Source organism: Gobio gobio, assembly GCF_949357685.1.
Source record: "Gobio gobio genome assembly, chromosome: 14".
Classification (NCBI taxonomy): Eukaryota; Metazoa; Chordata; class Actinopteri; order Cypriniformes; family Gobionidae; genus Gobio; species Gobio gobio.
The window spans coordinates 22509738-22535577 of record NC_137107.1 but is presented as its reverse complement, the minus strand read 5'-3'; the positions used below and the strand labels follow the sequence as shown (position 1 = coordinate 22535577).

Genomic DNA, 25840 nt, shown 5'->3' with positions numbered 1-25840 from the left:
GAATATGTGCGTGTATATTACCTAGCATCAGAGGCAAAGTAAAACTCCACCGCCAATCTGTCGTGGACTGAGTGCAAGGCATTGGTGCTGTCCACTTGGTTCAGTAAGTTTTTCTCCTGTTCATTTTTTTTCCTGGAGTCACCTTGAAGAAAAGGGAAATACAATCACACTTAGTAGCATTCGGTGAAATATTAACAGATAATTATTGCTCAAAAGCAAGAAGCAAAATCATGTGATTTAATATTATACAATTAATTGACCATTTCTGTTAGCAAACAGTTGAAATATTAAATAAAAATAACTTAAACTAATATAGACCAATTTAAATATTCACTATACAAAAGTGTGCTTTATACTTCCACTATATAACATGCTCACATAAAAAGATAGTATCGTAGCATTACACTTATCGCAGATAGATGATGACGACTGTCATCATAAAGGACCGTATTTCGAAATCAGGCTTGGGCTGGATGCCACACGCATTTCCCAAATTGTGCCAGAGGTCAAAATGGCAATACTGTCTTTTGTCTTTTTATAAAGCACATACTTTGTTATTGTGGCAAAACTATGGGTCCAAAAGTATAAGACCCCTTTAACAGTTTGATTAGTCTCCTCAATTTCAGTTAAGACAAATCTCAATGTAGATTGCCATTGGAGAGAACAGACGTAGAACTACACGTTACAGAAATATCACTTCAATTTAAAATATCTTTTTTCTATTTTATCATATTTAGGGCCAGATTTACTAAACAGGGCAAATTAGTGTGAGAGCGCAATCCCATAAAAGTGCCGATAGGAGTGGAAAGTTCCACAGCCGGATCCTTTCCGTAATGATCAACATTACTACCAAGACAAGAGCAGAGCAAATTAGCGTCTGGTTTAAGACTTTTTTGGGCATTAAATAATGGTGCGAATATCAGTAAATTGACTATGCCAAAACCTTAGTAAATTACCTTGCATAATTACTTAAATACTCTCCTCCCATAAATTTTGCGTCTCAAAAGGAAACTCTTATAAATGCATATGCAATAAGGTCAGCCACGAAAATAAATGTGTCCCTTTCAGCGCTAATTTATCACTGCGCGTCTTTAGTAAATCCTGACAGTAGTTTTTTAACGGCAAAAGAGGGTTTGCGCTGGCGCTTAAAATGTAATTCCTTCCTGTGTTGGCAACACATGACGCTGTACTTGGAGCTGTTCGTGTCCTCGGATTTGGACGTATATGTTTATCTTGCTCAAAATGAATCTGCATTGGCCGCGTGGGTACATGGGTCACCTGGTACAAAGTTGTAGCTCTCAGAAAATTATGAAAGTTTTAAATACGAGTTCTATGATCATGTGAATGCTATAAGTCAGAATAGTAACGGTAATCACGAAATGAACGCTCCAGTCTTCACATTCACATGTTCCTTCAGAAACCATTCTAATATAATCATTTGCTGCTCAAGAGACAATTATTATTATCAATGTTGAAACCCGTTGTGCTGCCTAACATTTTAGTGGAAACCAATTTTCTTTTAGGATTATTTGATTTGATGAAAGTTCAAACGAACAGCATTTATGTAATATAGAAATATCATGTAAACAGTATACATGTCTTGTTTATTTAAAGGTGTCTGTGTTACAGTGTAATTATGCGTTTAAGTACTGTGTAATAATAATTAACTACATGTACAAACTATAGGGTTAGGGTGGGGTTTGGTTTAGGGTTAGTCGCATGTAATTATGCATACTATACACGTAACAAGGACACTTTAAAATAAAGTGTTACCAAATGTCTTTTCTGTCAGTGTTTAATGATTTTATGCATCCTCGCGGAATTAAAGGATTCATTTCTTTCAAATAATAAAACTTACTGACCTCAAACATTTGAATATTAGTGTACATTCAGGAAATCATTCAGTACAAAACCTTCTTAGAAGAGTTTGAAGAGGACCAAATCACTATTGATGCAAATAGTTTTGGAATGAAACGCTTAACAAGCATATGAATACAGTATGGGTGTGAGGTGTCTGGGTGTTCACAAACACAACAAAGAGTTGAGACAACAACCTCACGTCACATTAAAAGAACAGGTTTAGAGAGATGTAAAGGCAGATGAGACGAAATGATGTGGGCTAGACTTACCACAGTTGTACTGGACGGGGATCTGCTCAGTTGAAAGCTCATACTGACTGCGCACACCAATGAGCAGTGGGCTGCCCCGCCTGTTTGAAACAAGATGAGAGAGAGGGATACATTTACTATTGACTGCTTATGCAAAGCATGCTTTGTGTGTATAAGAAAGGACAAAGACATTTAATCTCCTTTCCCCCTCCCATTAAAAGCAATATTTCATTGTTTCTATTGAACAACAGCACACCTGCAGGACTTTACTCTAGTTTCAATATACAGTGGCATTGCCTTTGCAATGGCTGAGTTACCGTAGCCCTGCTGTAAACAAGACACCTGTGTTCACACTCTCTCTATGTCATCATATCCTTGTTTAGGTCCACCCACCTCACCCCTGTTTGAGGAAATACTTCAGACCCGTCCTTTATATGCACTACCTATCTTGCTTGGCGCAGCCCACAGTTCCTTATGCTGACGTGCCAAATGGGATCTCAGTTTCTCAGTGCTCGCTTTGTTTGAACTGGTGGGGCAGATGCATTTCAGTGTGCATAGCAAGCCAAATGTTCACCATTCCATGAAGTTTATTTTGGATTCGAACTCCACACCGGAGAAAAGTTTAGTGAATGAACCATGAACAACAAAACGCTAAAACTCAGCAGCGCACTTTTGGGATAACTTAGCTTTGGTGTCACACGTAGTCAAATGATAATCAAATGAAGGTGAGGCAGGAAGTATGAGAATTTGGAAGTGATGCGCTAACGTCAATACGTTGGAATGGACTCTTTGGGACGGATTCTACACCGAGCAATAAACTTGGAATTTAGATTTTAAGACTAACTACATTTTTGTAGTTAGTCTTATTATTTATACACTATTGAAGAGCCCCTGTGGTGAAAATCAAGCTTTTACTTCTATGTGGTGTTTTTAATATGCTTTAAAGAGCACCTATCATGGAATTTTGAAATTTACCTTTCATGTAGTGTGTAACATAGATCTAAGTGAACAAAAACATCCTGCAAAGCTTGAAATATGACAGTGCACCGTATGTATAGTTATTTTCTTTCAAAAGTAAGAGTCGACTCTGAGTCATTTTTAAGAATCGTTAGAAGACCGAAGCTTTTTCTCTGACTAGATGACGTCAACTTGTCAAGTTATTTGAATACGATACGCCCACTTATTGCGCTCCAAGACGCCAGTGAAAACTAGAAAACATCATGGCGACGAGACGCTGTGTTCTGAAGTGCGAGTCAAAAGCAAACTTTTTTCATCTGCCCAAGGATGAGCATTTGAAGTGGCTTGAGGACAAACCATACATCGTCGCGATTGTGTGTTTATTAGTCTTCAAATGTCTCTATTTGCATGTTTCGCGATCTCAGGAAGCTTTTATTATGGACTTCTATTATGGCACATGGTATCTTCTTCGTCTGTCTGTAACATATATGGACTACATGTGCACAGAGCGCCATCCGGCTGCCAGTATGAATTGAAAACAACACATAAGCGACTCAATCGCTCATGATTAGGCTACATCTGCGCATTTTGAGGAAGTATTGAATAAAAAATACTCCTCTGTTTAGAAATTTGACACAGACATATGAGAATCTATCAATATGTCTCCTCATCTGCACACTTTTGAACTAAAAGCCCTGAGGGATGTTGATTTGTCTCGAGTCTTCATGAGGAGAATAGAGGAGTTTTTTTATGAATGAGATCAGCTGAGGCTCATATTACAATCAAACGGTACAGACGCGGTTTTCATATTCATAACTCCTGACACATATTAACAAATTACTGTCACTATAAGACTTTAATGGGCGTTCCGTTTCCAAAAATATCTGCACAGACTAAACCAATCACAACTGACTGGGTCATCGGACCAATCACCGCAGATTAGCGTAAAGGCGGGGTTTTGAAAAGTGAATCACTAAAGGAATCATTTGAGAATCGCTGTCAAAACAGGTAAAAATAAATGCATATCATAAGAAAACTAAAGTCTTTGTCATTGCATGCATGCAAAACTGTTGTTGGGGACTTCTAAAACAATATTTGGATCATTTTAAATGCCATAATAGCTGCTCTTTAAGACAACCCATGTGCAAATTGAACACCATTGCGGAGTATTTTCTCCTTAAAACTGCAGTCACAAAAACACTGTTTGAAATCGCTGGCATTTCTGACGTCACAAACTACCTTGTATCCAAAATGAGTTTTAAGGGATACAATTATTGACTACAGGGGGACTTTTAAGTATTTATGAAAATTTTCAGTATTCATTTTAATTTGAGTAAAATAAAATGTTATTTGTCATGTGTAATTTTGTCAGGTTTTTTAATATTTCTATTCAGGCCTGGCCCACCCAATCAGAAGCTTAATAACCAAATAACCAATTTCAATAGTTCAGCACCAGATTTTGAGAAAGATTGTGGTTTTCGGTTGCTTTCCATCAAAAAATCTGCTTGCTATTTAGAAACTAGAAAGCCTGATTTAAGTCCCTTTTTTCAATTTAAGCATTCAAACGATTTTAAATCATTTCGCAAAAAGACGCGACTTCTCTTTTGCGTCTCATTATCCCACATCATTTCTTTACAGAGAATGATCATTTCTGTTATTTTTCCACTAAACTATGCGATCTGAATGGTTCTGAACGCTCTCTCCCTTCTCACTGCCATCACACTATAGTGGGGCAGAAATGTCATAAACATTTGTGAAAAAAATAGTTAATTTTCTTTGTATTTATAACATAAATCTATGAGTTATCACACAAGCAACAGTGCTGTCTTTCCGAACATCTGCACTGTGACAACAGAAAAAAAGAAGTTACTGAGTAACTTCCATAGACACATTCTGTTTTTGCTCTATCAAAGAAAACATAACAACCAGTACAACCGCTGCGTCTCCGAGCAACACTGTTTTATTCCTCAAAGAATCAACGTATTTGAACAAATCAGATGAGTAAATAATTTATTTAATAAACAGTCGTTTGCAAAGTTAATTAAATTAGCACTTTGAACGAATGTTAAATTCAACTCATTTTTTAAGTAGCCTATTATTTAATTAATTACTAGCTACTAATTACATCTTCAACAGTGTAATTAGATTACTATTACCAATTACTTTCTAAATCCCATATCAATCTCAACCAGTTGAACAAAGATAGACATGAAACTGCTCTTTTAATTCTTTCAAATAGATAATATAAAATTGCATAAATTATTCTTAAACTGACCAAAATATTTAACGGGAGAAGGTTAGAATGTTTATGTTAAATCCACTATTGTTTTATATAGAATTGATGTTGTAGTCTGTATTTGAATTACATCAGAAGTGACTGTAAATTACATTCCTTACTTTACTTTGAAATTACAGTAACTAATTAATTAGTTAGTAATGCATTACAGTACACCAACACTGATTATTCAACTGCAGTGTAAATCCATTCATGCCGCATCTGAGTTGCATTAAGTGTAAATACATTGATGGATTTTGTTGATACTGAATAGACATACAGTGTCTTCTTATTCTGATTGAATTGATTGATTTAATGTAAGAATCTGACATGAGAGGACACAGATATGACGATTTACATTTAAAAATACCGTTCATCTCTGGCATTATTGCTCTGTGTTATTTCACTGTTTTGATCTACTCTTGACTGAGAGACACATCCTGTATTTTATTGTATTATAGTATACTTCTATACTTTGACTAGGCCAGGCATGTTCCATAGTAATTGTTCTAGGAACCTCAAAGGATATTTTAATTTTTGTGTATTGTATTTTTTGCTACTATATAAAGATGTAGTAGAGGTCATTTGTAGCGTAGGCAGAGCCCAAACATAAACTTAAGCCCAGGGGCCCCCAGTCCTGCCCTGATTCTATTTATTTGTGCTATTGCTTATAATTTGTTCTTACTGACTGTTGACTTGTCTTAATATTTATTAAAATACTTATAAGACTTCTGTTTGTGGTGGGGTCAGTGAATTTTTTTGTTGTTGTAATTTTAATACTTAACTTATTTAATTTAAATTAGCAGCCAAAGCAACATTTCTATCATTCTCATTTGAAGGTTTTTTTTTTTTTTTTTTTTTTTTTTTATCTAATATTTATATTTCCTTTTATTTCTGCTTTATTTCAATTAAGTTTTTCAATAAAACATTTTTTAGTTACTAATAATACACGGATGAGTGGTGCTTGCCAAAGTTGCTTAGTGCTTGCAAGAAGCATTTGTCAGTATTCTACCAAAGACCAAGAAAAGTCTGTATATTTACATATTTGCAACGCCTCTGGGCAGCTATTTTAGGCATTCAAGACCATGTTGTATCTTCTTGAATGGGGACATTCTGAAATCTCAAAAACTGCTTGACACACACACACACACACACACACACACACACACGCTGACATTCTTCTTTATGATTAAAAACTTTAAAGCTTAAAGCTTAAAGCAGTCCGAACCGAGTGTCTCAGGACACTGACTGTTTCTATGGCAACCGGAGCTTCTAATAGTGCAACATTCGGGTTCCGGAAGTTAAAATTCCATTAATTTTCTCCATTAGGAAGTTGATTATAAACTACTTTGATTACTATGAGCTCCGAGGTTGTTAATTCATGGTATTTGCTTCTGCTAAAGATGTCAGCCTGCATTATTTCATTTTATTTTTTAAATAATCGTGTTTAGTATAATCAAGTAGAATTCCTGGTGAAAAACTACATTACCCATGATGCTGTGCAGAAAATGACACCAATCAGAAAGTCATAAAAACCTCTCCAAAATAGCTCTTTAACTCCGCCCACTCCCATGCAACAATACAAATGGTGTAATCTCTCCCAATGCTCACAAAAAACTGAAATGTTTCAAACATTTCAAACATAAAGATCTGTGTGGAGGAGTGGGCCACAATCCCTCCTGCAGTGTGTGCAAACCTGGTGAAAAACTACAGGAAACGTTTGACCTCTGTAATTGCGAACAAAGGCTACTGTAACAAATATTAACATTGATTTTCTCAGGTGTTCAAATACTTATTTGCAGCTGTATCATACAAATAAATAGTTAAAAAATCATACATTGTGATTTCTGGATTTTTTTTTTTAGATTATGTCTCTCACAGTGGACATGCACCTACGATGTGGGAGAACTTGCAAAATAGCAGGGTGTTCAAATACTTATTTTCCTCACTGTATATACATTATATATATATATATATATATTTTTTTTTTTTTTTTGCAATAAATATATATATATATATATTTATATGTATGTATATTTTGCAATAAACTTAAAATATATAGTTTTTATACATAATAAACATTTGTAAATAATTAGTTTTATATGTCTCCATCGTTTTTTATTTGATTATGCTGTTCGCAATGCTTCATGGGATTGTAGTTCTTTCCCTCACTAAAGACGCTAAAGGCAAGGTAGGCGATTTGTTCTAGAAATTTTTTGTTATACTGGTTGAAAGTCTCTTCACATCCTGGTAGCAATTACTAAGTTAAGTGGTCTAAATGTATTTATATTTATATCATCTGTGGAAGTTGTCTGGCTATCACCAGACCAAGCTCAATTTAAGATTGAACATTGGTCTGGGGAGTCTGCTCTGTATTTTCTACTGCACAAGAGGCATGATAAACGAGCATAAATTAAACGACTCTGTACGCAATTGGATAGTCCTTCAACCAATCGGACCACAAGAGGCGTGATAAACAAGCATAATTCAAATGACTCTGTATGAAATTGGATAGTCCTTCAACCAATAAGACCACAAGAAGCGTGATCAACGAGCAACGACCCATCGCTTCTCTTTCCGTTATCATGTTAAACCCGCCAATAGCGCGCCAGGTGGATAAGCCTGTCTGTGATTAGTTCCCGCAAAAGTGTAACAGAAGCAGTAGAAATGAATGTACTGGCTGCAGGGCGAAATCAAATCACCGGCTAGGGGTGTAACGGTACACAAAACTGACGGTTCGGTACGTACCTCGTTTTCGAAGTCACGGTTCGGTACGGGTTCGGTACAGCAGTTTTACAAAAAAATATATTTTTATTTTTAGTAAACAGTGGTTTACTGAAAAAAAAGTGTCTGTCCTTAAATTAATTAAATTATTAGTTAATTTTATTATACTAAAAGTTTATTGAAGATATTGCTGTAAAATATATAGGGAGCCCTTACTTGCACATTAATATTAAAGGTTAACAACAGAGCCCAAAATATTAGCCTAAATTCAGTTGCTATTTATTTTTAGGTATAAGACAGAATTTAAATAATCAATACATCATTAACAGGCTAAATAGAATATAACGAATATATTGGCTAATATAGAGCATATATTTAGTGAAAGAGTTGATTTCTCTAGTGAACTAACAGCTGTGGACACTGAATGACTGCCTGAGGTAAATGTGATGCTACATGACATTGTTTAGTTTACAAGCAGTTATATTGACGTCTTTCCGCCGTTGAAACACTGATTGAGCGATTACACCACATATGATACGTGACTGTAAGTTGTAATGTATCCTCAACATACCTTCAGATGTTAATTCGTGTTTATTCTTTAGGAAGAGATGATCGATCGCGTTCACGGATGATCGCGTTCACGCGCAGCCACTTGGACTCTGATCAGTGATCAGTCACGCCACATTAAAGAGCGTCAAAACGGCATTTATCGTTTGAATTTAGTGATAAAATGGACTGAATACTTAATATGTTTGTGTGGGAACTCGGATTGAAGTAATTGAAGTGTGTTCCACGCTTAAAACAAGCCACTGTTAAAGATTGCATTCGGAAACCGCTCGGTACACATGTGCACCGAACCGAAAGCCCTGTACCGAAACGGTTCGGTACGAATGCGTGTACCGTTACACCCCTATCGCCGGCAGATCAGGCTGGGTTTACCCAGTCTACTGTGGAAGGTGTAGGACCATAAAATATTTGTCCCATCATTGCATTCGGTAGGATGTCCTACCTCCCTGTCAACGTATGCATTTTCATACCTCCACGGCACGCACCCTGCTCACCCTGAAAATTGCCTACTCTAACTTTAAAGGGTTAGTTCACCCAAAAATGAAAATTCTGTCAGTAATTACTCACCCTCATGTTGTTCCAACCATGTAAGACCTTCGTTCATCTTCGGAACATAATTTAGTATATTTTTGATGAAATCTGAGAGCTGTCTCACTCCTCCATAGGCTTTCAGAGGGACTGAAACTTGATGGCCCAGAATAGTAAGTAAAAACGTCATTTAAGGAGTCCAAATGACTACAGTGGCTCTGTATTAAGTCTATCATGCGACGAAAATACTTTTTGAGCGGAAAAACAACAAAAATAACGACTTTATCACACTATTATTGTTGTTCAATTTGAGCCTCTGACGAGAGTTCGCGGGAGTGCCACGACGCATGCGCGAGAACTGAGATTAACCCTACTCCGAAAGAGTGAGCAGCCAGTCAAGTAGTAGTAGAAGAAGAACGCCGTAATCTCAGTTCTCGCGCATGCGTCGTGGCACTCCCGCGAACTCTCGTCAGTGAACAACAATAATAGTGTGATAAAGTCGTTATTTTTGTTGTTTTTCCGCTCAAAAAGTATTTTCGTCGCATGATAGACTTAATACAGAGCCACTGTATTTGGACTCCTTAAATGACGTTTTTACTTACTATTCTGGGCCATCAAGTTTCAGTCCCTCTGAAAGCCTATGGAGGAGTGAGACAGCTCTCAGATTTCATCAAAAATATACTAAATTATGTTCCGAAGATGAACGAAGGTCTTACATGGTTGGAACAACATGAGGGTGAGTAATTACTGACAGAATTTTTGGGTGAACTAACCCTTTAAGTACATGTACTTTTGTCTTTTTGTTGGATTTTCAAAAACGTATTTGCTTAAAATCAGCGTTTACAAGTTTGTAGTGTTGTGATTCACCTCGTAGCTGCTTATCTTTGTTCATGGCTTATAACTCTTTAACAAAGACTATTTTAAAATCCCTGTGGAAAAAATGGGGGAAAACAGCTGGAACCAGCTGTGCTGAAAAAGGGCACTGTTGCACTCTATGGCAGTAAAGCAATGAATGTTCTAATTGTTGATTAGCTCTTATTTAGAAGATGGGATTTATTCCATCATATTCACGTTGTACTTTCTTCCATTAGTGAGTGTACTGTCTTGGTATATCTGAAGTCTTTGGTGCTACTGCTGTAGGTGGTTGCTAGGGTGCTCCATGAAAAATGTGAAAAAAGACATAACAGATATATATTTTTAGGGCTATCAAAGTTAAAATGTATTTTTTAATCCACACAATAAAAGTCAATGGGGTCAATATTGTTTTTGGGGTGCTTTAACACAAGCACTTTTGGTGCGCAACCGGAACCCGTCTGATGTCAGTTTGGGTGCACCTATAAGCTGTATCTATCGGAGCCCACATAAAAAGGGTGATCTGGGGTAAGGTTCATGTGAACGCCAGGGTGGTTCGCTGCTGAATAAACACAATCATAATAATATTCAGAAGTGAACTGCTATTGATGACTTATTGATTAGATAAAACTGTGTGGGTTTTTTTGTGTTCTCACTCCTGACAAGCACGAATGACGCACTGCAAGCAGAGATAATGTATATCAGCAGAAACGATGATGCGAACAAATTATATAATGTCCCAAATTATATAATGTGAACACGATCCAGCGGGGGCAATTGAACTCGGGTTCAGACCAGGCAATCGAACCAGTAAAAACACCATTAGACCCATTGAGTTTCACTGTATAGACAAAAACATTCTTCAAAATATTTTTTGTGTTCAATTGAAGAAAATCATATTTGTTTGGTATAGGTAGGGAGTGGGTGGCTCTCTGATTGGTGTAATTTCCTTCACAGCACCATGGGTAATGTAGTTTTTCCACCAGGAGTTCTACTCTTAAACACGATTATTTTAAAAATAAGAAAATCACATAGGTTTGTTATAGGTATTTTAGTGCTTTTAGATCAATGACGATATAAATGCCTCCTTTGGAAACATATTGACTTTATAATATCATATTTAAAATTTGTCATCATAAATCATTATATATTAAACTAAAAAGCTGCCATTTTATTTTAAAAAGAGGGTCCCTCATCATATTTAGGGGGTCCTTGGCATCAAAGAGTTTGAAGAGTCCTTGACAAACACCACTCACAAATATTCCAAGCAACATCCCCCCTCAAAAGTTCCATGAATGACCTTTCCAAAAAGTCCCTTACTTGTAGATAACAGCATTTTAGTGTCTATGCAGAAACCCACACTGATGGGTCTTGCAACATGGCCCGTCTTAAAATGTTCTCTTCACAGCAGGACAGAATTGACCAAAACCAGCAACATATTTGTCACAATCTGCGATGGGCAGATGGGAATAATTAACTTTGGTCTTGGCCTCAGTCGACTCAAAATTATATATACAGGGTTAGAGTACCAACCAAGCATGGTGAAATAACCCTTAATAAACACCTTTGTTATATCCCTGACTCCTGGACAGGCACAGCTTTTTAAGGATCCTAGTTCCTTGTCTTTAAATGTGCCAGTGAACATCATAAATCTTTTTTGGCGACAGCGAATTGTAACCTTCTGGCTCCTGTTCACTGGCGCGAAGGGAAATAATGGGAAGGAGTTCATCTCAGAAGATGGAAAGAGCAAGAAAGGAATGAGGAAACCTGAGTGTGTTACAGTTCAGAGAAACCATAGCTCTTGCTGACCTGGTGGCAACAGCCTCTCCTGGGAAATGAAAGCTTTTGAAAACCAGAGCAAATGCCCCTTCCTAAGGGAAGATAGAGAAAAACAAACAGCAAATGAGACAAATGTTCATTGGTAAGGCACAGAACAGCTATGATACAGATCTAAATGGAAACATCATCATTCTGTTGAAAGTTAGGGGCTCGCGTTTCTTCGCCAGCCCACCTCTGCAACGCAGCTGAGGATCAGGCCTGGAGCGGAGGCCCAGTGAGGTGGAGGGGCACCGGGGAGCTGAGAGGAACAGAGCCCCACAGTGAGGGTTGAACTAAGGGGAATAGGGGCCCTCTCTGTGTGCTGAGGGAACTTATTTTTGCCCCTACCTCCTCAATGAGCCTCTCCTGACTTGCTGCCCAAAGGAAAGCACACGCACATATGTAACACAGACACACTGATACACAACTCACTTTGTAGACATTTTATGTCTACGTGCTTCAACACATGCTATCTATCAACACAGAATATCTACACAACGAAAGTCTCAACTTGAACGTGCATTTATTTAACCAAAAATAAAGTAAAAATAATAATATTGTGATATATTATTTCACTAAATACTTTTTCATACCATTAGGATGAAAAAAAGTACATTATGACATTTTTATGGCAATTAAACACATCGATAATACAGCAAAAATATATTTTTCAGAATTAAGGCAGTCGGAAAAACGCAGTCCTGATTAAACAATAATTGAAATCACATAGAATTTGTTTAAATTACAATAATGATAATTTGGGGGAAAATGGCATTAACTGTCATGAAAAGAATAAAAAATAAAATACATTTCTGGCCAAATCTAAATGTTCCTCTGTGAATATTGATAATTTTCCAGTGTCTGTTTCTAAACAGATTAAAAGGTTGGGTGTCATCTTTGACAGTATAAACGGTGTCATTTACTCTATATTTCCTCATCCGTAAATGTAACATTAATCGACTTCGTCCGGCTTTCTCAGTAAAGAGCACTGTGATTCTTGTTCATGCTTTAGTTACTTCCCTTATTGATTACTGTAATGCTCTTTTTATGGCCTGCTTTCAAAGCTAGGACAAACACCAGCTAGTACAGAATTCAGCTGCTCAAATTATTTGCAGAACTCCTCTAACTGAACACATGACTCTCATATTACACTTGCATTGGCTCAAGTATAAATATCGTATTGATTTTAAAATCCTTCTTCTTACTTACAGGGCACTCAATAATCTTGCCCCTTCATACTCGTCTGACCTTCTTCATACCTACACTCCAAAACAAAGCTGTGTTCTGGGATAAATGCGCTCGTTGTATGTGCGTAGCCTACATATGATGGTATTTTGACCAGCTGAGAACTCATGAGGAGCTTATAAAATGTGTAAAGGACTTAAAACAGCAGCAGGAATCTGTTGATCAAGAAGATCTGTTGCGAGGAGACGAGGATCTTGCTCTATCGAACTGTGATGGGCAACATCGCAACTACGAGAAAAAAACAGGTATGCTTGAGCATTTTGTCCTTTTTAGGGTCGCATCTTGTGATACCATGTCTTTGGTCTGTGTTGCGTTCAAATTTCATTCCAAACGCACCAGAGTGCATTTTATAAGTGGACCACGAGACCCATCTTTTTAAGGTGTGTTCAAACTTGGCATGCTTGGTTCGATTAAAACAAACCCTGGTGCAATTACTCTGTTAGTGCGGTTCAGTTGAATAAGTGTGAACACTGCCATCCGAACCCTGGTGCGCACCAAACAAGCGGAAAAGATGGGTCTCGGTCCGCTTCCAAACGAACTCTGGTTTATGATATGAACGCAACATGGACCAAAGACATGTGAACGAACCAAAAACAGGAAGAGGAGACCCTAAAAAGGACAGAATGCTCACGCATAACGCTTTTTTCTCGCCATAGTCGCAAATGTTGCCCATCACAGTTCGCTACAAGCATCAGAACTGCGACGGAGGGATTCCTGCTGCTGTTTTAACTTTTTTCTCGTCCCTGAGGAGGTTGCAGCCGTCCCCTTAAACAACACCACAACGTTATCATCTTTTTATCTCTCAGCCTTCCATCACTAACATGGCTGCCAAAGTTGTTTAGATAGAGAGCAATCAAAATTTTGTCTAATCAATTTACAGAAGATGTCATAAAACAGACAGCGTACCATAGAGATGGTAAAAAAAGGGGGAATGTCACAGTCGTTATGCTGATAGCAAGGTGGGGTTTTATAAACCAATGATAAAGAGTAGATTCATGTCAAGAATATCTCAAAGGGCACCTCCCTCGCTCATACAACGTCACTGAACAATGTTTGGATAGAGCTGAACTTCCCAGCAGAGAATATTATGGTTATTAGAGTCGTCCAAAGGTAATGACAAAGACTCATAAAACAAGGTCCAAGCCGTCCACATTTGAAAATCTAGGTAATATCAGTCACCTGAAGACAAGGAAGAGCTGTTTGATTATTTGCTGATAAACGTTACTATAGTTTATATATAACTAACGGTATAGAAGACCAAACTTTGATTGAGTGATCCATTTGTTGAAGACGCTTACAAACAATTAACATTAAAACAGTTAACCAGTCCTTATTTATGCATTACTTGATTAATCAGTGAGAATTTGACTAGAAATATCATGGTGAAAAATCATCTAACTACCCCTCAAACAGAGCAGAACTTCTGAACTTCTTTTCCTTGTTTTTAAGAGGGCTGAAAATGAGCAAGAGCTGGCCTTTAACTTTCACAATCCGAGCAAGGGGTTCCCAGAGGCATGAGTAAGACCACCCCAAACACACACACACACGCACACGTACACACTCATGATGCTTACCAGCTGCTGAATGACGCGCTCCACAAGGGTGGAGAAGGACACATAATCTTTCTCGCGGTTGTCATAGAGATACTTGATCAACTTAGGGATGACCTCTGTGTCTGTGTCCGACTCAAACTCATAGCCTTTGGAAACCTATCAATGGGTTGGGATGGAAAAGCCATGGTTACAGACACAAGCAGCGGCAAAACAAAACATGTTTTTCTATTGTGGAACAGGGCAGAACGAAGGAATCAGAGATAAATGAAAGTGAAAGAGAGAGAGAGAGAGAGTGGAATACTAAACGTACGTACATTGGTTTTGAACGCTTTCTCATTGCTTATAAATGTTGTGGGACATAACCTACTAGATGTGATTGTACTAACAATAAATACTAAAATGATAAAAAGACATATCACAGACTCCTTTGAAAAGAAAAAAAAGACAATTACGTCATGAACAATTACATATTTTCTACACTATGTCCTAATAAGAATCTTGAGGCCCACGCCTAACATATGATTATCACGCAAGTTATGATAAGAAGACCAGGCTTGTGACATTTTCCTTATGTCTCGATTCGACCCGCATGTATCAATCGCACTTAAGATGCGGTCACAGTTATCGCTGTTATGCAAATTTTCACAAGTGAAATGCAGTCATTCCAACAGGAATCTGCGCGATTGTCAAATTCGCTTGAGGGCGAAAGATTTCCCCACACAAATTTGTTCGCTGAGATTCACTGTGTTGACCAAAAAGAAAGTGACTTCTGTGTGAGCGGAACACTATTGACAATAAAGGAAATTTCATTCAAATTTCAAAGAAATGTGACAGCACCTTTAAAATCTTAACGAATAATACATTTGCCTGGTCTTAATTTGAACGTTTCATCTGTGCAAAAATATTCATAATCTTTCATTAAAATGTATTTTAATGTCCTTTTCCACTGATGCCAATTAGGCTGTGTGGGGTACTAGATACTTTAGCACTGTTTCAGCAAACTGGTTCTATTCTTTTCTGGTATGTAGTGCCTCCTTTTTACATTGAAAATGATCCCCGCCCTGCATTTTTTTCTCATTATGGACGTTGAATGAATGGCATGGCCATGGCTCCAGTAAAGAAGTCTTTAAAAATACTGCTCACCAGGTACTTTTTCAGCTCCTTGTAATTTGTGATGATGCCATTGTGGATTACAACAAACTCTGGAAAGAAACGTAAAGAGAAGGATCAATAAATACATTAGGAAGCAAATTATAGAGGTGTCTAATCCTGTTTCCGGAGAACTACCTTCCAACCTGATAATCCTGAAAACCTTGATTAGCTGGTTCAGGTGTGTTTAATTGTAAAAAAGTGGCTGAATCTGAAATCACCTCCTATTCCCTACATTAGTCCACTAATACAGTTCACTTGAAGGAGTGAATGAAAACGAGTGAGAGTATTCGGACAGCAGTGAGTGTACATCGGCTGTATACTTGTTATTGCTGTGCAATGTGCGATTGAATGAGTGCACTCGATTACGTCCACTATGGTTTCGGACACCACTACAAAGGGCGGTCCCCTCAAATAATGCCCTATTTGAGGGTATAGGGGGTGATTTCGGGCGATTTTCAGCCAGTGTAACTGGAGCAAAAATCTTGCAGGAAGGCCCTCCCCTTAAATTAGCATAAGAGGCAAAATTACAAAATCATCTGAGCTAAAGCATGTTATGCATTTTTGTAAACGTGTACTAATGTAACAGCAGCAAGTAAGGCAACATTCCTCTTCATGACCTCCGTCCTTACTTAAAAAAGGTGCCGTCTGTCAGATCCAACAACCAGTATAGTTGATACACACACTCATTCATCCATTTAAGTCATTCATGCATGTAGGCCTACATGCTTTTCAGTGTGAAAAAGACTTGAACAATGGCTGTATGACAAACTGTTCTATGTGTGGTGCAGTCATTTTACATAGGCTTTATATAGGTAACCAGCTAGGTTCATAGAATTGTGTCCTCATTGAAAGCACAAAACTGGTCAAAAGTTTAGATACACCCACATTTTTCTCCTGATTTCTGCCCTACAGGCTTATACTTTAGCATACTTGTGAACTCATTCAATATAATATTGGAAAAGCATCCCAGATTATACACATAATGAAGATGGTTGAGAGAATGTAGTGTTCAGTGCTTGAGGTAAAAGGTATCAAAATCAAAAAGTATTCGGTTCTGTACAGCAGTTTTACAAAATTGCTTTTTATTTATTTTTATTAAATAGTGGTTTACTGAAAAAAAATGTGTCTGTCCTTAAATTAATTAAATTATAACTAAAAGTTTATTGAAGATATTGCTGTAAACTATATAGGGAGCCCTTACTTGCACATTAATATTAAAGGTTAACAACAGAGCCCAAACTATTAGCCTAAATTCAGTTGCTATTTATTTTTAGGTATAATATTCAACACTCAAATAACATAGTTCGCAAACATGTAAACTTCATGTAACATGCAAAATAAGGCAGTTTTTGCAATAAATTCTAAATCTAATTATAAAAAAGTTTTCTCCAATTTGTTAATGAAATATAATAATTTATAGCCTTCACAGTGTCTGTCATTTTCATGACAGGTTTATTTAAAGGGGTGGTTGCATGCAATTTCACTTTTTTACCTTTAGTTAGTGTGTAATGTTGCTGCTTGAGCATAAATAGTATCTGCAAAGTTACAGCGCTGAAAGTTCAATGCAAACGGAGATATTGTCTTTTAAAGTTATGGCAGTTTACAACAAGCTTCTTCCCGGGTTGGTGACATCATAAACCCTTGCTATTGACATAAACACTGCCCCCGCGAACACACAACAAAGTGGGCGAGGCCACGTCGCAGTCATTACGAAAGAGAGAGAGCTGTTGCAGAAGTATAAACTACATTTGGCCATCTAACCAATCTAAGACCATTGCGTTTTCGGAGGGATGGGCTTCACAGAAGCAGGAAGCTTGAACGAGCCGTTCAAAGGACAGTGGAGACAGTGGTATGGAATAAAGGTAAAATATAAGAAAAAAAGAAGTATTAAGACATGTTATACTGCGCCCCATAAACAAAAAAAAAACACGGAACCACCCCTTTAAACATGCAACAAATAATCAAGACATCACTAACAGGTTCAGTAGTATATAATGAATATAGGCTAATATAATGAATATATAGTGCATATGTTTAGTTGATTTATCTAGTGAATAGAATTCTGTGGACACAGAATGACTGCCTGAGGTAAATGTGATGCTACATGACATTGTTTAGTTTACAGCAGTTATATTGAAGTCTTTCCACCGTTGAAACACTGATTGAGCATTTACACCACATATGATACGTGACAGTAAGTTTTAATGTATCCTCAACATACCTTCAGATGTTGATTCATGTTTATTCTTTAGGAAGAGATGATCGATCGCGTTCACAGATGATCGCGTTCATGCGCGCGCCTCCACTTGAACTGTGTTCAGTGATCAGTCACGCCACATTAAAGAGCGTCAAAACGTCATTTATCTTTTGAATTTCGTGATAAAATAGACTGAATACTTAATATGTTCGCGTGGGAACTTGGATTGAAGTGTGTTCCGTGCTTAAAACAAGCCGACTGTTAACTGACTGTTATTTCATTTGAAAGTATAGTGGAGAGTGGCCATAAGAAAGAGAAGGGCTCTAGCTTTGACTCAAAATATTAATATGACATTTTTACAAATATTAATAAATCAGTACATGGGACGGATTCGAGAAAATCTTCTTAAGAAACAAGTTTTTAAAAAAATGGTAAGATGGTGTTATTGGTTCATTCGTGATCAGACTCGGACTTGTAACGTCAGTGCTCGCAAAGCCCAAAGTCCAGGGGCTATGTGTTTTTCATACTGGCTATCACCAAATAACATTCCTTTCTTGCACTCGCTCGCGCATGTGTTAGGTTCGCGGTCATATTCACTGATGATCGGGCGAAATGATACAGAAATAACATTCCAATCAATCGCCAATGGATGAGAGATAAATCATTGTGTTTGTTTGATAAAGATATTTTTCGAGCCCTGTGAACGTTTCTCCAGACGCTTTCAAAACGATTCCTCACGTGTACTGACAGGGGAGCGGAAACTCATTAAATATGCAAATCCAATCTAATCCTAGCCGTGGGCGTTTACGTCCAAGTCTTCAGTGCGTTTTTCAGAGAGCCTCAAAACCAAGGCAGAAAATAGCCTATTACTTATTCATTATCAGTGAATGTAAAACAGTGAATGTAAATCTGAATGTAAAACAGTATATTAAAGGGGTGGTTCAGTGTTTTTTTTCTAGGCTTGGTTGTGTTTATGGGGCGCAGTAGATGGCCAAATGTAGTTTGTAGTTCTGCAACAGCTCTCTCTCTTTTGTAACGACTGCGACGTGGCCTCGCCCACTTTGTTGTGTGTTTGCGGGGGCAGTGTTTATGTTAATAGCAAGGGTTTATGATGTCACCAACACGGGAAGAAGCTTGTTGTAGTCCAAACCGGCCGTTTTTGTAGGCAATAAACTGCCATAACTTTAAAAGACAATATCTTCGTTTGCATTGAACTTTCAGCGCTGTAACTTTGCAGATACTGTTTATGCTCAAGCAGCAACATTACACACTAACTAAAGTTAAAAAAGTGAAATCGCATGCAACCACCCCTTTAAAAAACAGCCAGTTCATGACACCTTTCAAAAATGTAACTCTACACCAACGTTCCCTCTAAGCTGCGCAACTTGTGATGCCGCGGCCTCGCTGAAAGAATAAAATGCCGCGCAGACGATAGACACAGACGCGAAATGTGAAGAGAAATCCATTTGATTGTAGTTTAATAAATGATAAATAATTGCAGTGCTCTGTTCTACCACTATAGAGTTAGTATCTCTATCGTGTTAGAACCGGTGGATGTGGTTTACAGGTTTCATAGAAAGACAATGATGTCACGTGTGAGCATGCAGCAGTGAGTCGTGTTTTTCGGTCCAAATAGCTCAAAATGAGAGGCAACGAGAAACGCAAAGAAGTGGAATAAAACCTCATCATGTGTTAAAGAAGAGTGGCTTGATTAAAACTACACTATGTAACTTTTCCGTCCACTAGAGGTCGCCTGTTCAAAACGAATGGCGTAGTTTGATGACGCCACGTTTGAGCCCAGAATCTTGGGACATGTGGTCTTCACCTCACAGCCGGTGGAAAACAGTCAGGATAGGACTTGGGCAGAAATCATGTTCATGGATGCGATTATTAACATGACTGTAGTTTGAAGCAGAGCAGGAGCGAGTGTTGTGGAGCTGAGCAAGGCCGCAGGAGCGATTGAAGAGCGGGACTGTTATTATGGCATAGTCGCCGGCGGGACTTTTATTATGACACGGTTGCTGGCACCACTTCCTCTTTTCCAGTCATGAGTATATGAGGTAACGCAACTCTGTTTATCGTATTAGATATATCTGAGTGTGTTGAAAAGGAAGTTATGACGTTCGCTCGGCGGCTGCTATGACACTTGTTCACACTGCAGTGAGAATAAAGTGTTTCACTGAATAAAACCAGAAACCGAGGGTGACCCAGATATGACGCAATCGACAGGCGACTCCCTCAAACGCATAGCTCACACGTCCCGGTTCCTCGTTTAAAATAGCAATTTCTCACGATTTACAAATAGTTGGAAACATTTGGGATATTCTAAGTACTCAACTGAACAAAATATATAACACTGGCCTAGTGGTTTCTGGATATTTTACTGCAAAAATCCTACATAGTTCACCTTTAAGTGGAGGAAATAACAGATGATGGACACAGCACGGTAACAAAACAGACATTTACAGTTTCACACTCACCACAAGTGTAGGGTGCAAACTCTAAACACTTAAAATAGAGGTGTGTGTGGTTTGGGTTTCAGTGATGTTTAGATAACTATAAAAGAGTTCACATGTTCCCTTGAACATATTCAGCTATTAGATCTACGTATTTAATTACTTTTTTTTAAACAAATTGAAGCATTTAAACTGATATATTATACTATCAGTTTAAATACTTTTAATTAGTTTTTATATTATATTATAGGCTATTATAATTGTATTATAGTGTAAGCCTAATAAAGAATTGATCTCAGAAGGGGATTGTTTAGGGATCCTTGCCATTAAAAAGGTTGACAACCCCTGATATAGAAAATCTTGGAAATGCATAAGCAATTTAATATAAATGGTTTAATGCTGCCTGTCGCCAATAAATGACTGTACAAAAACACATTAAGAACCATCTCAGTGTAACCGCTTAATTATTTTCATAATATATTATATTATAAAGAATTGAACTGTCCTGGGGGAGATTTTAATAGTATTTCTTGGTAAAGAAGACTGCCGTTAACAGCACTGTAAAATGTGCTTAATTTAGTGACTTCTGAATTAACTTATTTAATATATCACTAAGTTACATCAATAGTTAAATAAAATAGAAATGGCACATTAAAGTTAAAAGTTATAACTGTATGATGAAACAACTTTTTTGTGTGCGTTTACATGCACTGTACAGGTAAAACATTTTTTTGCTCAGGTGACCAAAATGTCCGCCCAATAGAGAAAAGTTTTGCTCAGCGAGAAAAGAAATTAGAGGGAACACTGCTTTACACCCTTGCTTTTGTTATTAAGAACATTGAATAAAATGAATACTTCTTAAATTTCATCTTAGCTAAGGACAGAAGCTAAGAAAATTCTTTAGAAACGTTTTTGGGAATGCGAAATATTATCTTTATTCTTAAGTTAGAAAATAAGAAGAAATTAGCAGTTAAGAAGAATTGTATTGTTCAAGAATGTTTTGTGAATCCAGAGTAAATAAAACTTTTGAACCTCACTGAATATTGTGTCCTTTATATTACAGGAGAAAGCTGATCCAGAATCAGTAGCACAGCAAACTGTGTGGCGAGAGGAACCTCCTGCTGTCTGTTTCTACCCCCTACTTAGGTGTTTATTTTCTGAAGTGAACTTTCACATCTGAACCATCATTCACAGCATTACAGCTTTCACTAGCCTTTCATTTACAAACTAAACATAACGGCTTTAAAGCGTGTTTCGGCTGCCAAGTCCTGTCTTTTCTGGATAAAGAGCCCATAACCTGACAGCAACCACAGCTGGTTTACTAATGACCGGATATAAACCAGATGACCATCATGAGGTCAGTTAATTTGTGTTGTCTCCCATCTCGCCCGATGTCTTACCATTGTTCTTGTCGGATCGATGAGGGTGGCTGTTGAGAGAACTGGGCTCTCCATGCGTGGCCCAGCGAGTGTGTGCAATGCCAAAGTGTGTGTCCAGTTCTGCCTCAAGATCGATGGAGTTGTTCTCTGATGATACAAACAAGAAAGAAAAAAAATTGAGAAAATGAATCATCATAGAAATACTTTAAAGCTACACTGTGTAACTTTTTTAGTCTATTCTTAGCTAAAAACACTTAGTTCTTTCAAAAATATATGTGCTCATTAATGTATATTTACTTCTTTCAAGTAATAAAGTATTCTCGTAAGTTTATAATATGCCATTGAAAATACATAAGGTAATGGGATCTAACGGTGGTCGCCATGTTGCTCCTCCATCTTGAAAGTACATTAGCCAACGAGGGACATACCCGTAAATTCAAGCTTCGCCATTCGCGTTTTAACCGGTTTTAACACTGTGCGCGTCAACTTGTTCAGACTTGTCTGGTGCATGCACAGAGAGTTTTCATCTCAGCAGCTCCAGTAACAGAGTTATACGGAGTTTTCCTGGCTTGTTTATTCCTCAAAAGTCTGTTTTTCCTTGTGTGGTATTTCTGTGCGTTAATAACTCCGTAAGTAATAATAGTTATTGTCATTGTGGATGTGTTTCAGAGTGTGTCATCGCGTAATTCAGTTGATGTTACCTCAGAAGTATTTTTGTGTCAACATACAATAGCGTAATGCTCACCTATTTGAATAATCATTCAGTTATTAACAATGTTTATTCGTTTATAGAAAATATTTGCTTGTAATGTATGTTGATGGAAATATGTATCAGGTCTGATCAGCATATTAACACTTGTTATACAGAGCTAAACCTGCGCACACACTTTTGTAACCGGACACCGCTTGTTAGCAGCGGCAGCTCCGCTCCTTTTAATGCAGCTGCATTTAGCACCTATATATGGTACAATAAGCTCTGGTTTACGGTTACATTATACAAATGTAACTTATAAGTGTAGTTATACAGTTCTTAACTGTGTATATTCTGTCATGTCATTATCATGTATATTTACCATCCTAATTTGTTCTCTCACAGAAACCACATTTATGTACATATCCATGCAAACCTGTTTATGCCTTGCAATTGGATGACTGAATAAACATTACTATCATCAAAGTTCACTCTGGATTAGCTGCAGTTCTTTCTAGCCGAATAATTAGGCCAGTTGAGTTCCAACCATCCCACTGCGCACAGAATATCCCACAGGCACCGTGTCGAATGTGGACGAGGTCGAACAGGAAGCCATATTAATCTTGGACTAAATCGGCCACCGTAGGAGTTAAAACGAAATCGGAATTGAACAGAACAGAAACTAAAATTCACTGGATGGTCATATACCAGTTCACCACTAGATGGGGGAAAATATCACACAGTGTAGCTTTAAAGATAAAAAGACTGACAATAAAGCAGGTTAACGTACTGTGGATCTCTTCATCAAGAGCTTTCACCTTCCCGGTCTTCTTATAGAGGCTGATATTAGCTGCGTGATCTTTTCCTGGGCCATCTACTGCAACACCTGACAAATAAAAAAATACACATAAATGATACACAACATCATTTATGGTCACAATCTCTCTGTCTTTGTTTTAAAGTCTTAATAAAAACAGAATGAGTGCATAAGAAGAAAGAAGGGCATGCAAAAAAACAAAAACAAGATTAACTGCACAATAATCCCCTTCACACGAATATCAACTGACTGCTTCAGCTAGAACAACTGACACTCCAGGTCCTCTGCGCTGCCAAATGCAAGAAACGAGGCCACTGTTCAGTTCTTGTGCCTTATCGGTTACCTGCGGAACACACTGACATTACCTTTACAGAGGTGGGAGTGGCAGTCTTACCTGCAGAGTCATAACCCCTGTACTCCAGCCTTTGAAGTCCCTTTATGAGGGTCTGAATGATATCACCCCTCGTCCGTGGCACTCTGTAATTCAGGTAGGCGAAAATTCCTGCCAGATACAAGGTCACAAGGCTTAGAGAGAGCAACAAAACAAAAGTTCATATCAATTCACATTAAGATGATAAAGATGACATTAAAGAGATAGTTCACCCAACGATCATTACTTACTCACCCTCAAGTTGTTCCAAACCTGTATGAATTTCTTTTGTCTGTTGAACACAAAAGAAGATATTTTAATGAATGTTGGTATCCAGACAGTTGACAGCCCCCATTGACTTCCATAGTACTTTTTTTTCCTACTATGGAAGTCAACGGGTCCTGTCAACTGTCTGGTTACCAACATTAACTAAAATATCTTCTTTTGTGTTCAACAGACAAAAGAAATTCATACAGGTTTGGAATGACACGAGGGTGAGTAAATGACGACACCATTTTCATTTTTACATGAAACTATCCCTTTAATAGAGTGAAGGATTAAGAAAAGATGCTTGTTGGCAGATAGATAGATAGATAGATAGATAGATAGATAGATAGATAGATAGATAGATAGATAGATAGATAGATAGATAGATAGATAGATAGATAGATAGATAGATAGATAGATAGATAGATAGATAGATAGATAGATAGATAGATAGATAGATAGATAGATAGATAGATTTAAATTATAAATAATTTACATGTGATTTAGTAGGCTATTTTGATGTCAGCACATCAAAATAACTGTACTGTACTGTAAAGCACGACAAGATTATTAAAACATATTGATTCAAAATGTACTTTAGTAAAGTAAAACTTTTAATTTGACATTATTACAACGTGCATCAAAGTGAAAGTGCCCTCTCTTTAAGTTGCCTTTCAATTAATTTTATTTTATTTACAAGTACAGCTTTTTGTATAAATATATATTTACTTTTAACAATGGTAGACGAGGTGATAAAGCTCATTTAGCACATTTGGGATCAGCCACGTCGATAAATATTGTATGGATCATGTGTCTTAAAACGCAGTTTGTGCTGCTCCCTAGCCAGAGACAGGATTCTCCTGCGTCATATGAATATCACTCACAAACCGAAACACCAGGCAACATATCGTTCGCTGGCGTCTGAGATGTCCAGAAAGGCTACCTAGGTAGGCACTTCACTAGGTTTTGAGTCAACACCGCTGTCGCACTGCAAACCGGATCTGTCACTTCAACTGTCACAACTCCGGTGAATGATAACCAGACCAACCCAATATTTACATTTAAAGGATGACGCTGCATTCGACTGACTATTCACGTTCACACACTGGGACTAATCAATTAATAGAAACAACGACAGTATGAGAAGACATTTTTCATGTACAGCATTCCTATTCCGGTACAGTAATACGGATAAGAAGCTTGAACTTACCGCACATCGTTCAAGTGTATTCTTTCAAGCTGAAGGTAGCTTGGAGGGTCAGGCGATGAAGCGGAGCAGAGCGACTGGCTAATAGCAATATGATCCAAAGACTTCGGGAAGGAATCACTAACAGCCGCCTGGACTTACAACTTATAACCTGCTCCACCTCTGGTTACCGAGGCAACGTCCGCCACGCCCACAGCTGTCCGCTGGCTGACTGAAAGGACTGAGTTTAATTCTTGCTTGATCCTACGGATTCCTGTTTTTGGTCATGTTTTTTCTTTGTAACCCAATTTTTGCATAGGCTCAACACAGACTGTGTACTTGGCCACGTATAGAAAATGTGTTTATCCAAAGTATGCCTTTTAAAATGGAGGAACGACGCAAAGATTTAAAGGGGTAATGAACGGCATTTTTTTATCATGTTCTCTGAGGTCTACGTATAATATTATCAAGACGTTTACATCAAAAACAATCTACTTTAGAATTAATAGGCTATTGTCTATCCTGTTTTTGACTCTCTTTCGAACACTGCGTTTTGGTGGGCGTGTCGCATTCAAGACAAAAAAATAAACGCCCACTGCTATGATCGGGAAACAGTTTTGCATATTAAAATAATTTTCCCGCTATTACACGTGTACTTCAGATGTTGAAATGATCTCGTTAGATAGTTGAAACATTTG

The 25840-nt window shown here is 37.6% G+C and overlaps 1 protein-coding gene across 1 annotated transcript in view; it reads right to left on the bottom strand.

The window, feature by feature from the left end:
- Positions 1–25327, bottom strand: part of gfpt2 (glutamine-fructose-6-phosphate transaminase 2) — a 41269-nt gene extending 15942 nt beyond the window's left edge. The window contains exons 1-9 of the mRNA XM_079835707.1: positions 25167–25327; positions 23714–23821; positions 23293–23388; positions 21833–21958; positions 15771–15829; positions 14649–14783; positions 11821–11882; positions 2130–2209; positions 22–142 (exon numbers count right to left, since the gene is read on the bottom strand). Of these exons, the coding sequence (XP_079691833.1) occupies positions 22–142; positions 2130–2209; positions 11821–11882; positions 14649–14783; positions 15771–15829; positions 21833–21958; positions 23293–23388; positions 23714–23821; positions 25167–25173 (794 nt within the window). The 5' untranslated portion in view covers positions 25174–25327. The remainder of the gene's footprint in view (positions 1–21; positions 143–2129; positions 2210–11820; positions 11883–14648; positions 14784–15770; positions 15830–21832; positions 21959–23292; positions 23389–23713; positions 23822–25166) is intronic.
- Positions 25328–25840: the final 513 nt, after the last annotated feature.